This window comes from Galeopterus variegatus, unplaced genomic scaffold (genome assembly GCF_000696425.1).
Source record: "Galeopterus variegatus unplaced genomic scaffold, G_variegatus-3.0.2 Scaffold5524, whole genome shotgun sequence".
Classification (NCBI taxonomy): domain Eukaryota; kingdom Metazoa; phylum Chordata; class Mammalia; order Dermoptera; family Cynocephalidae; genus Galeopterus; species Galeopterus variegatus.
Window position 1 is genome coordinate 66,454 of NW_007731635.1, and position 13,956 is coordinate 80,409.

Genomic DNA, 13,956 nt, shown 5'->3' on the forward strand with positions numbered 1-13,956 from the left:
CCATTACCCAGTGTTATGCCCTTATTACAAATAAGGGTCAGAATATATATCTGTGGTTAGATCACTTAGCTCTAACCATATTTTATCAAGCTGTGTGTAGATTAATCCAAAACATGAAGTCAATGTCCATTAAGGTACTTTAAGAAAAGTGGGGTAAGGGAAGTATACATGGGAGAAGAAGGTTTACAATGGATGTATCCGAGTAAGGCCTGTCTTTGAGGAGAGATTATACCTCCACAGCTCTTGGAAAAATTATATTTCTAATAGATGTATACTTCAGTGCTTGGAACTCTCTTTTGCTGAAGGTTGAAAATTACTTCTAAGAGAATCAAGTGGTACAAAACACAAAGAATCTCTTTAAGGATAATTAAAACTATTTTGGATTTTTTATTTATCAATCTGGCTTCTAATATAATTTTAGTTAAATGAAAGACATTCACAAAGAATATTAGGCATACATACATAATTTCCTTCTTTCATTCTAGTTTACATGCTGTTGGTCCTAGAGAGTGAAATTTTGTTATTTCACAGGGATGGAAACCTAATTGACTTTACAGAGAGAATATTTAGCCCAGCTTTTCACAACTCTTACCTCTGCAGTCACCATGCTCACTTAACAATTAAAAAACCCAACAAAACTTAGTATCAGTAACATCTAGAGCTGTTTCTTGGCTTGCTTGTGAGGAACCTCCACATTTTCACAGCCATCTCAGAAACCAGCAGTTACTATAAATATACTGAGACTTGGAAATGATGCAGACTATCTTAGTAGACTTGTTCTCACAGCACATTTTCATCTGGGAAATAAACTTGCAAAAGTGTTGTATATTAATACACATGTGCCCATATACTCATGTATCATTATTACCTTTTGCCAGTCTTTGCTCTTTGGATGGTAACAAACCAGCTTTTTAATGTGATTTCCCCCATTTAATTGACAAGAAGTTGTATACCATGCCTATGAAAAAAACACTGCCTACAAAGAAATGCACATTAAAGCTCCCAACACTACAGTGCAGGGTAAATGCAGCATAGGCGCAGAGCCACCAGGCTACATGAAAATGCCACATTTGCATGTTGTGTTGGCTTATGCATAAGCCAGTCTAGTAACATTGGAGGGCACGTGTAAGAGTAGGAAAGGTGAGCTAATCACATATAGGTGGGAGTTCAGGGTTTTATCTACAAAACATTCTGACTTTTTGGGCCCATGTCCCAGTGTTGAGAGGTTAGTTCCCTGGCAGTCTACCTGATTAATAATTTAGTAGTTGAACAGTGGCCCCGTAAATCTTCACAGTCCTGGATGTGGCCACATTGTTTATTTTGATGTGACTTTCAATCACAAGCCAGAGAATAAGTGTTTTGCTAGGCTCCATTGACTTTGGTCTTTGTATTTGGGTTTCAAAGTATTTTGCAGTCAAGAACCAATGGCACCTCCCTATTGTCTTAGGAAGTAGGCAAAACAGTTCCATCTTAAAGATGAGGCAAAGATGGGCAGAAGTTCAGGGACTTGACTGAGGTCCCATAGCAAGTCTGGGAGAGAGAAAGGGCTAGGACTGTCAGGTGACTCTCAGGGTCCACTCTCACCAACACACCATTTAAAAAACGTGCCCATTGGTTTCTAGCCCAGCTCGGTTGGGCATGTTGTTAATTGATTTTTTCTCACCTGTTTTAGAATCGGTTGGTTCTATGGGACTAGCAATTTAGGACCATTTTGGCTGGCTATCTTTTTGAAAACTGCTGGACTGGATGGTGAAAAGGAAAAAAATAGCAAGAAGTTCAAATCAGGTGTTAATTGTTTGGTGGCGTGAGACATAAAGGGACCCTTAACACGTTCATACGACAGGAGAAGGATGTGCGTGGAGAGGACAGGAAGAAAAAGAGTAAGGAGGATAGGAAAGAATGCATTTTAGCAAAGGAGGAAATAAACGTTCTCCACACTACCTGAACACTTGCGTTTTCATATCTGGCAGCTGTTTGCTTTTTCCTGCAATGCTTTCTATGAAATCTTGTCTTTGTGCCCAGCGCTCAGCCTGTGTCTGGTGGCTGCTCAACAGATGTTCCGCAGTGACATTAAGATCTAGTCTTTGGCTCATGCCAGTACTTTTCCATGCCTCTGAATTCCTGCTCCTGTTAGGTAAGGATGGTTGTTTGTCAATACAGGGCAACAGGAAATTTTCTAACAAAGGCACTCGAAACTCTTGTTCCTGGCTCTTCAACAAAAACTTCCACATAACAAGTCTCTTTTTCAGAGCAGTTGGTTGAAAGCCACAGGGGAAATATAGTCTCAAATATTCAGAAGGGCCAGAGAATAACTTAACAATAAAATAACTTCTTCTACTTCCTGAGCTAGCTTCCTTGAGCTTTAGGGAATATGCTATTTTGAGAACTTAGGATGGCACTAATTTTGCATTCATTCAAAGTCCCCTGCTCCTAGCTTCTCCTAACGTAGTTGTTTGCTTTATACAGGATGATCCCTTTTCAAACAACCCTAAATGAGCCATCAAGTTTCCCTGAAACTTTAAAACAGCACCCCCAACTTTTTTTTTTGTCTATTTGTATTGTTTAAAGAGACAACCACTAGCCTATTTGTGCTTGATTGATGATGTACTGGAATATAAGATGTCCAGACTTTGTGGGATATGAATGACAAAGCAAGATTAGGCATTGAGCTTGGGTCATAATATCATGGCTATCAGGGGAGAGAGTTGGAAAACAAAGTTACTTCCCTTTTTTCCACATAAATTATTTACCATTTAGAACATATTGGCTAATGCCTTCATACACGGAGGAATTTTTGTTAAACCCATAATCCCAAAGAGAGGCCAAAATTTCTAGCACTCATTTGGCACTTAATTTAGTTACTTAATACTTTATTTGCCTTTTTGTGTCCTTTTTGCTGGCCACATTGTAACCCCTTGAGAAGAGACTGTCATGCTGCTCTCTGTTATCTTAATTGACAATGATATGGGAAAACCACTGATCCCTGCAGTCATTCCAACGCCCTAGGTTTGAAAATTTGTTGAGAGAAGGGTTGAATCTTATTTTTCACCTTTTGTGGCAGGAAGGGGGAAAGAAGAAAGGGAAGAGAAAAGGTGAAAACATTTTAGTTTCAGGGGCTCTTTTTGATGGTTTTAATCCCCTTTTTTTGGAAAAAGGGAAAAGTGCTGAAATGATGTGTAAAGAATAGAGATATCATGGGAAACGTAAGAAATAATAGATCTCCATCTGGCATTAAGTGCAAAAGTTATACCTATAAAATAGGCTTTAAAAAACCGGAAACACTTCTAAACCATAATGTTTAAAATTTGCTTTTCCAATTCGACAATAAGAAAAGAACCCTGAATGGTAGTCATCTTGGTTAAATAAAACAGCCTTTGCTTTCAATATGTCCTGTGAAAGTGGTACATTGTTCTGATATTTAGTCACACTGAATACTTTTTCATTTTAAGTGTATTTTATAGAATGATCAAGACCTTTTTAAATCAAGGGTGTTCATGATAGTGCCTGTGGTCAACCAGCAACGTAAAACAGCATCAGGATTCCCTTTTTTTCTGTTACCTTGACTTGAATGGGAATTAACAGGTTCGAAGTCTCCTTTGAAATGTGTCATGTGCTGGTACCATGTGCCAGGGGCAGCTCTGGATAACATTTTCTGTTATCCAAGAAACTGAGATCCTCAGTTAGGCGTGCCAAGAATCTAGAAAAGTATGTATATATAATCCTCACAAACTAGAATTTCCATTTTATTGAGTCAGGCCATCAGAAAAATAGTATCCATGTCTTTTCAACTTTGTCTTACTTCCAGAAGGAAAAAGAGAGATCATATTTAGTTCCTCAAAATGTTGGAGTCTAAAATTTTTTTTAAAAAGTGCTTTAAGTATAAGAAGCCTGAAAAATAATGTCAGTAAATGATAATCAAATGACAATAAATGATAATCATTCTAGAAATAACTTTTGTGAAATTTTTTTAAAAAGTAAGTTAGTTAAATTATTTTTGGATGCTCCAATAGTGAGCACTGTCCCCATTTGTTTACACAAAGTTTATTATTTTTTAAATAAAATCAATGAGTTATTTGTTGGAATGAGTTGGTCAAGGTACCTGATTAAACTAAGACATGTGATTGACTAGACATTCTCTGAGAAGCAACAGTCAGTTACCAGGTTTGTGATGAACTTGAGGTTCAAATGCATCTGTCATAGAAGATCCCTGAATCATGGCAGTGTGTCTCCTTTGCATGGAACAACAAATGGAGTGGTTGATTTAAAATATGGTGGTCTTTTCCACATGATTCCAGAGTAACAGCAATAATAACTTGGATTTATTGTGTTGTGCCCATTTAGAGGACACTATCTGCCACGACTTGGTTGCGGGCTATAAAAACTGGAGATTTAAAGCAAAATAATAATGAACAACCTAACATGCATTTGTTAGAATGTGTCCATACTTTTGCTACAACTATGAAAGAAACAGAGCAAACAAACCACACAATCTGGCTCTAATTTCCCATTGAGGTGTTTACACACTTATAATGTAATCCAATATGTTGCAGGTAAAACAGAGGGAAAATCTTTTGTAACAGCTGATAGTTACAGAGACAGAAGAGGTCTGAGACTACATACATGAAACAATATTATCTTGTATAATTAAATGAAAAATAAAACCAACAACCCCAGTGTAAATTACTCTCCCTGGTTCTTTAACGCTTCTCTTCAGCCGTGTTGGTTACTTGTAGACAGCAAGTGCCCACCCCTGTCCCCTTCAACTGCTGGTGTCCGGCAGGAACCCTCAGAGAACTGGCACAGATTGAGGTCTCTTTGAAAACTGGTAAATAATAGGTTTTCTTTGCCCTTATCTTTCCTTTTCCAACTTATAGGACATCAAAACAAATATTATATGAACACGAACTATTTACTACAACAGCCCATTAAAAGTTGACTATAAGCAAAGGAAGAGAATGTTGGAGGCCATATGTAGGTCATCACATTTCCCAAGAAAAAATATCCATATTCTAAGGGCTCTTAAAAATGTAGAAAACTTGCCCTGTTGCCACGGGTTTTTAGATCACCTCTAAACACACACAAAATAAGACAGATATTACCTACAGATTTCAACCATTGCTTAAACTCTAAAAGCATTTTTTGTATTATTTTGTCTTGATACAGAAGGGGAAACTCAGCTATAAAGAAATATTCAAAAGTACTTTTTTGTGGTGATCAGTCTGAAGAATACTCTGTTGCTTGCCTCCCCTGACTTGTGCTGATATTTTAAGGATGTGCTCAAGAGTATGAAGCAGGGTTCTACGATCCCTTTCCCTCCTCCCTAGTAATTGCCTCCTCCCTACCCCATAGCCAAGAAGCCACCCCTCAAATGAGCCATTCCTTTTTGCTTTCGTCAATGGTCTCTGTGAAATTGGGGTCGTTGTTCATAATGGCAGCATCTGCGCTCTCTGCTGACTCTGCTCCCTTGGCTTCATTGGTGTGGTAGGTGCCCTTGTGACGAAACATGTACCGGATCAGGAAGACCAAGGTGCAGAGGATGGTGAAGATCACCACAGCAATGACTCCTGGTGGAGATGGACAAGTGCCACAGGTTAAACAAAGCTTATATAACCCTCCAACCCCCCTGCTCCCATTTTACCATAATTCCCTCAAATGCTACAGTCTCCCATGTAAAACACAAAATCCAAAGTGACAAAAATGACAGTATTGGAGAACTTAGGCTACTTACTTCAAGACTTATTATAAAGACACAACAATACAGAAAGCACAGTATTGGCTAAGGAAAGATATATAGATCAACAAAACAGAACAGAGAGCCCAGAAAGTAGACATGTACATATATGGCCCATTGGTTTTTGACAACAATGCCAAAGAAATTCAATTGAGGAAAAGTACAGTTTTTTCAACAAATGGTCTTGGAATAACTAGATATTCATTTGGAAAATAATGACCTTGAACCTCATCTCATACCATATATAAATATGAACAAAGCAATTACAGACCTACTAGCAAAAGTTAAAGCTATAAAACTTCTAGAAGAAAACATAGGAGAAAATCTTCGCAGTCTTGAAGTAGGCAGATTTTTTTATACAGGACATACAAACCACAAACTATAAAACGTTTTGAAAATGTTGGGCTTCATCAAAATCAAAATCTTCTGCTTTTCAAAAGACACCACAAAGAAAATGAAAAGGCAAGCCACAGGCTGGGAGAGAATACCCACAATACTTATGTCTGACAAAGGACATGTATCCGGAATATAAAAAGAACTCTCACAATTCAACAGCAACAAGTCAAACAATCCAATTAAAAGATGGGAAAGGATATAAACAGACACTTCACAGAAGATTTGCAAACTATGGCAATAAGCACATGAAAAGATGCTCAACATTAATAATCATCAGATAACTGCACATTAAAACCACAGAGATACTTCTACTCATCCATTAGAGTAGCCAAAATTAAGACTGACAATGCCAAGTGTTGATGAGATTGTGGATCAACCTGACCTTTCAGATACTGATTGTGGGACTGTAAAATAGTTCAAACATTTTGGAAAACTGTATGGTAATTTATTATAAAATTAAATATTTACTTTCTATAATATCCAGCAACTGCACTGCTAGGAACTATCAAAAAGAAATGAAAACTTATGTTCATACAAGACTTGTACAAGAACATTCATAGCAGCTTTATTCATAACAGCCCAGATCTGGAAACAAACCAAACATCTGTCAACCAGTGAGTGGACAAAAAAAATTATAGTACATCCATTCGATGGAATACAACTTGGCAATAAAAATAAACTATTGATACATGCAGCAATGTGGATAGATCTCAAAAACGTTATGCTGAACCAAAGAAGCAAAGCACAGCAGACTAAATGCTGTATGATTCTGGTTACATGAAACTCTAAAAGAGGCAAAACTAATCTGTAGCAACAAAAAGTAAATCAGAAGTTGCTTTGGAAGGGCGGGCTACAAAAGGATACGAAAGCTTTTTAGGGTGATGGAAACGTTCTGGGTGTTGTGGTGGAGGTTATGGGTGTATGCATTTGTCAAACGCCATTGACATGCTACACTTACAGGTGCATATTATACTTCAATTAAGTTGATTTTTAAGAATCAAAAAACAGTGAGGATAAGGACCTTGATAAGATTACACCAGAACTTTAGACAGTGTGATTTAAGTTCCATTCTGAATGTATTCTAATTTTATGGCTTTATATATTTCTTATAGGTGTCTACTTTCTTCCTGTGAAAAAGAAACTTACTGGCTAAGCCCTGTTAGTTGTCCCAGTTTAAAATCCTTGATATGTTTACAGTATTAGCTATTCTCAAAGAGGCAGGAAACATGTCTTTGGAATAAGACAGAAGGTGCAGGAAGAGATGGCGGCCGTGGCAGCAGGACTATCGATATTGATCCAAACAGGTGGGACTGTACTCGGAGAGTCAAATTATTCTGCAGCTGCCCATGGTGAGAAGAGAAGACTGGGATATTTTGGATCTCTGGCTTATTACTTGTCTGATAATTTTTGGTAAGATAACTGGAACCAGACTGTATAATCCTTCCTATTTTTGCAGTAAGCTATCCTTGACCGCTGGGGATGCTGGAGGATGAGTGTGAAAAAGACAAGGGGATAAAGAAGTGTCCTGGCTATTGGCACCACTACCTACTCACATATTCACACTCTGTCTAGCTCACCATTACAATTTTTTTTAAAGAAGTCAGCATTAAAAATAGCCAGGCTACATTTACCATAATTTCTCCACACTGTCCTTCACAACATTACGTCCTATTTAAATAGCAAAATGAATAACATAAAGATCTAGACAATTCTTTTTTTTCCCCGAGACTACCATTTGATTGAAAGTTATTACTTTGCACAGGTGAGGAGCCACAAAAAAGCCTGTTCCATGTATCACCTACCTCCAATGATAGCCGAATTTCTGTTGACTCCATTTCTTATAGCTTGGCCTTGTCCTGGATTATATGGAAAATCAGCACTGGCTGTACAGAAAGAAAGTCAGAGACAAGTTTAAGAGTCAAGTATGTCATTAATCCCGAATCATTTGTACCTCCTATTTCTTCATGTAACTCTTCAACACTTCCTGCTTTTCCAAATGAAATCTCCATTTCAGATGGACCCATCTTGCTACTGTCTCCCACACAAATCACAGCAACCTCCATCCGTGTTCCTGCTCTTCTTCTTTGCGCAAGACCTGGATAAATCTATACCTCACTTGGAGCAAAGTTAGAGAATCCTAGAGCTACTTGAACCGGCTGCTCCAGGTCCACTGACATACAAACTTACTTATTAGAATACATTTCCTTACATTTGGCTAAAGTTTGCTTCCCATCCAGTTTTATCCCATTCACAACTGGTGGCATTGTACATATTTGTAGATGAGCTTTTTACAGCTTATAGCATTAGTTTAAAAAGTCATCATTTCTTTAATACTTTATGCGGCTCTAATAAAACACTGTAACCTTAAGGAAATGGCAAGGGGATAATATTTCATAAAAGTTGCAAAGATTATTAACTGCCTAATCAATTTTTCCTGTCTTTCCCTATTACAAAAAAAAAAAAATAATCAGTTGTATTAAACTTAGATGTTTCTCTAAGAAAAAACAAAGTTCAAGCCCAGGAAAGGCAAATAGATCCTGAAATCTTCCTATAGTTCAGCAGAGTATTTATATAATCCATATAAGCTAATTTAACTCCAAGAACTATTTCACATTTGCCAGACTTCTGTTTGAGAAGTTAAAGTAAATCTTCCAATAGAAGCAGCTTTTTCTAGAGCAGATCACCTTAGTCTAAAGCACAGGTATGTATACTGTATGACACCAATTACATGTAAAAAAATATTTAAAAGTAGTTATTTGGTAAATTAAATGTGTACACACCAAGGAAATAGGTTTGTGTTGATTCAGGAAAAACCTCACTAAGGACTCAGTTTGCTACGGCTAATTTATTCCCGGGCTATAGCGGTCCAAGAAACTCCTGGACGGTGATAAAAAGCAGGGAAAGCCCTTTTCCCAACTAGTCCTTTGGAAATGTGGCAGCCCAAAAAGGAGATTCCAGATTCTATTACCACATGAGATTTAATCTTTTCTCTCCTAGACTTGCTATTCTTATTTAGGACCAGGACAATAATTATTTTTTCCCTAGCTGTATATACTCCAAATTATCCCAGTTATCAGTGCCATTCAAACCCGTTGATTGATTAAAACCACAGACACTAAGAAAGGTGCAGATTAAAGAGAACTTAACTCTGAGTCCTCAAGCCTTTCCATATTTCCCTAAGTCTTTAACTGTTGGATGCGAAAGAGACCTCTGGTGTTATTTGCTTGTTTTAACTGGTCCAATCCTAAATCTAGTTAGATAAGCAGGGAAACGGACACTGCAGTTAGCTGCTTTCCCATTCCCCTTCAGGATTTTCTGGAGGAGATGGCATGGACTGATATTCAAAATTCCAAATGTCAGCCCACAAATGAAAAGATTTTTCATTTATAGGCTCATCACCTGATAGTAAATTGATCATAAAATTATCCTATATGAATAAAACCAGATTACATAAAAACATATAATAGAAACCTTGGCTTTCTTCTTTAAATCTAAGTCTTCTCTTCAGAGAAATATTATTAGATGTGACAAATTCATTCTTTCTTTTATTCATTATTTCATTTATTCATCCATTCATTCATTCATTCACCAAACATTTGTATAATTACTATATGTCAGGTAATGTTCTAAGTGCTGGGGATACACAGTGAACAATAAAATGGCAAAAATTGTCATTAAAAAGAACGTTCCTGGTCCCATGTAGTTTGTTCATTCTATGCATCATTGAAGAGTTTGGTTTACACAGTCGAAATACTAATGTGAAACATGGATGTAGTTTGAATTATGAACCTTTACACTTCCAGTGAATTGCCTGAAATTGCTTTGTAGCTACCACACTACAGTCATGCAATTCATACAACCTTATATAAGATTCAGTAAGATTTGGTATTAATGCACATAATTCCCTGACTTCAGCCACCCTTCAAAGCTGCTTTTCAAGGATGAACTCAATACCTTAACTACCATCTTTTGCATCTTTTCCAGGCCTTTTGATGTTGTAATTACTCCTCTCTGAACATTATTTACTCCATGTTCTTCTAAAAAGTCATCAAGCTTATAAGTATCCTAGCAGGAATTAGAATTCAGGTAGGGTTAATCCCAAAGTCAATAATCTTCTCTGTCCAGCATTTTGAGAGCTAGGAAGAGACAGTCAGGGGAGCTGTTGAGGTCCCAGCTTTCAGACAGTTTAGCTTGGGTGGGAACCTCTGGGAGGAGGAGCCCTTTAAGAGGAAGGGGAGAGAAATTTGTTTTGTTTTGAACACATTGAGTTTGAAGTGTCTATAGGACACCCAGGTGGAGATATCTACTAGACATGTGGATACATTGTGAATGGGTCATATTTCACATCTCCTTTTGATACACATAGAAACCTCCTGACCTCCTTTAAATAATATAAACCTTGAAAATATATTAAGTATGGTGACCAAAAGATTACAATGGTAATTTTGTTACTAGTCTACTGTGTGATATTCACGGTACTATGAAGCGGTTGGCTATTCTGTCTCAGCTAACGTGGCTGTAAAGCATATCATGGTTTCTCTCTGCTCCAAAGCCTGCCTCATGGTGTTGGCCACAAAACTTCAGAAAAACACAGATGCCCAGAGATATTGGTAAGGAATAGTGGAAGGTGTGGAAGTAGTGAAAGAAGTGACCTGAGATGACCCTAGAGAATGACAAGAACTAGAGGAGAACATTAAAAAAATATCCCGGGATTGCCTTGGGTATAAATCCAAACTCCATGGCAAGGGGTTGACACACATACCTTCGCTCCTCTGTATGGCACTCTGTCTGGACATCTGGTTTACCTGTCCTCTCTTTGCCCATCACATAGAGAATGACAAGAACTAGAGGAGAACATTAAAAAAATATCCCGGGATTGCCTTGGGTATAAATCCCAACTCCATGGCAAGGGGTTGACACACATACCTTTGCTCCTCTGTATGGCACTCTGTCTGGACATCTGGTTTACCTGTCCTCTCTTTGCCCATCACATCCTACCTCTTTCTTGAAAGTATCCTCAGTGAGTGACCTCAGATTAAATGGTTGGCCCTTTTTTCAATGGTTATAATCTTAATTCTTGCCACTCTTTATGTGGTAGTTGTACTCTTAAAGGCAGGAGCCAATCTTAATTACGTTTGCAATATTCATTGACTGGTGTAATTAAAATCAGTCTATTAAGAGATGTGTAAACATTTGTGTAACCTCTTCTACTAACAAAGTCTTCCATGTAGGTATAGTTTTGAAAGTCAGCTTCCTACGCTCATCTACACCCTTGAAGCAAGGCAGCATTCTTGTTTTTCCCAACGAAGGAAGTAAACATACTGAATATAGAAAAGATATTAATGATTCCTTGTCCACCAGACTTTGGCTACTGTTAGAAAACCATCAGTGGAAATCCCTCAGGTCAACAGAAACCCTTATGAAATTCAAGGGCAGAGTTCTGTTTTTTCTTTCTTTTTTGCATGAGCATCTCTCTTCATGGCTTTATTTATAACTCAATAATTTGTCCTAATGCGTGTGAATGCTCACTCCCTTGAGGCAAAGCCATTTTACTCTGGCAATCCAGAGAAATTGCTATTTTGATAGATATATTTCATTGTAACTGTCCTTTCCCTTGGGTATCATATCCTCTTGGAAATGCACGTAGCAAGACAGAGACCAAGAGACAAGACTGAGATGCGGATGCCAAAGCTCATCCACGGCACGTGCTCTATTCTGCTAACATCCAAGTTCCCACCCCCTCCCCCTCCCCCCATCCATTTTGCTGGGAAAACCGAGCAATTTTAGTAGTGTTGGAATATCAAGGAACCATTGTATTGTAAGTAGGTCCAAATTTGGAGTGTTAATTCAGAATAGGCTAGATATTTACATTCTCAAGACCAGACTTGCATCAAATAAGCAAAGACTATAATGAATACACTTTTCTTCTGGATCCCCAAATGATACCACATGACGGCAACCACCAAAGCACGGCGCCATCCAGCTTTGATTTAGCATCTTACAGAAGTGCATGTATTTCTGCATACATCCCTGGCACGTGCCCTTCCTGTTTGTCTTGTCATCCCTGTTATTGTGTTCATAGACCATGTTTCCTTTAGTACCACCCAGAGATTAGCTTCTCTCCCCTCCTCTGCCCACCACAGACCATGCGCGATGCCAGAGGAACCGATGATGGCAGGTCCTTCTCCTGGGAGCGTGCACAGTAGAGACCTGGCTGTGCTTCAGAGCCCACCCCATGTCTTCATGCTCTTCTCACCCACAGAGAAGGACAAGATACTGTAGGTCAACAAGCATACTCAGACCCGGTCGTATCACACTTTCACACACAGACCTTGTTCCCTCCTGTTGTCTCTGTCCTCCATACGAGAAGCAGTCTGCGGGCCTCTCCTGTGTGCATTCTTTCTTTTCCTTTCCTTCATTTTCAGGTTGGGAAAAAAAGGAAGTAACAAGCAAACATGCTTGGTAAGAGAAGGCCTAGGGCAAGCTGTTCTTACGAAGGTACAGAAGAACGGTCACGTATTGGAACTGAGCGAGTAAAAGTACATTTTCCTTTCCTAAACAAGATTAGAAAACATGAGTGTTTTATTTCATTTCTAAAGGCATTTCACTCTTCCCTCACTGCATACTTGAAAGGATTTATCACAAAAGTAAGATGACAGTCTAATTAGCACCTCTTGCATCTGTGCTCTGGGTAGGGGCACTTGTGTCTTTCTCTTGGCAGCTGAGACAGCCAGAATTCCTGAATACCAATAACGAGTCTGAACTCTGAAATTAAACAACGAAGGCCCCAGGTCACCACGTGACCTGTTACAACTTACAACCTGTAAATTGCAAACAACTAACACATGACAAGCAGTAAAGCTCCAAACTCTAAGAAGTGGTGGAGCTAGGATCTGAAGCCAGGAAGTTTGGCTCCAGAAACTGCTTCCTAAACAGTATACTGAACTGTCTCTGATGAGAAAGTGTCAGTCTACACCGGCCCTACCAATGGTCACCCTCATCACATGGTCTTAAGGCAGCCAACCAAGTTAGCCCAATTGTTTTCTCTGGGGTTGGTGGGCTGTCTGGGGAGGCCAATGATGCCAAAAGGCTTCTGGCTGCATTTGTCTTTCTTCAGTAGCTGAGTGTGAGAGAATTTTATCTGACAGAGTTCGGCAGGATGGCAGCATTGGTTGAGTAATGTGGTAAAATAAGAGCTCTGAACCAACATTGTGGAAGAGCAGAATCCCAACATTCCCTTGGTACCAGATACTAAGCCCTAAGGGCCAAAAACAGCACAGAGAATATGGTTATCACCATTACAAAAACACTCACGGAACCAGAAATAGTGCTAACTGTGCTTTAAAACATCCTTGCTGGGGCTGGCCGGTTAGCTCAGTTGGTTAGAGTGCAATGTTGTCACACCAGGGTTAAGGGTTCGGATCCCCATACTGGCTAGCTGCCAAAACAAAACATTATTGTTGGAATATAATTTTTTATTGCATTTACAGAATGTGAAAAATAAAGGGAGTTTCAAGGCAGGTGCTTTAGTATTAGAAACCGATTTAAAAGACAGTGTAAAACAAAACATTAAAAAGATTTGAATTCTTTAGCCTCCAATTTCTTGTCTGTCCCATTAAGTGAACAGACAGAAGATAAATTCAGTGGTTGTCGTTCTTATTTACTAAGTTTCAAAATATGTAAAATTGTAGACTTTAGGCTCAGAAACCAATGCAAATAGAACGCACTTAAGTGCACATAAAAATAAATCCAAATTATCTAAAAGAACCCCCCCCCCCCCCCCCCCTATCCCCCCCCCACCCCCCCCCCCCCCCCCCCCCCCATACCAA

The 13,956-nt window shown here is 38.7% G+C and overlaps 1 protein-coding gene across 1 annotated transcript in view; it reads right to left on the reverse strand.

The window, feature by feature from the left end:
• Positions 1-356: 356 nt before the first annotated feature.
• Positions 357-13,956, reverse strand: part of LOC103604985 (contactin-associated protein-like 2) — a 30,505-nt gene continuing 16,905 nt past the window's right edge. Inside the window, exons 2-3 of the mRNA XM_008589567.1 lie at positions 7,930-8,010; positions 357-5,564 (exon numbers count right to left, since the gene is read on the reverse strand). Coding sequence (XP_008587789.1) covers positions 5,365-5,564; positions 7,930-8,010 — 281 coding nt within the window. The 3' untranslated portion in view covers positions 357-5,364. The remainder of the gene's footprint in view (positions 5,565-7,929; positions 8,011-13,956) is intronic.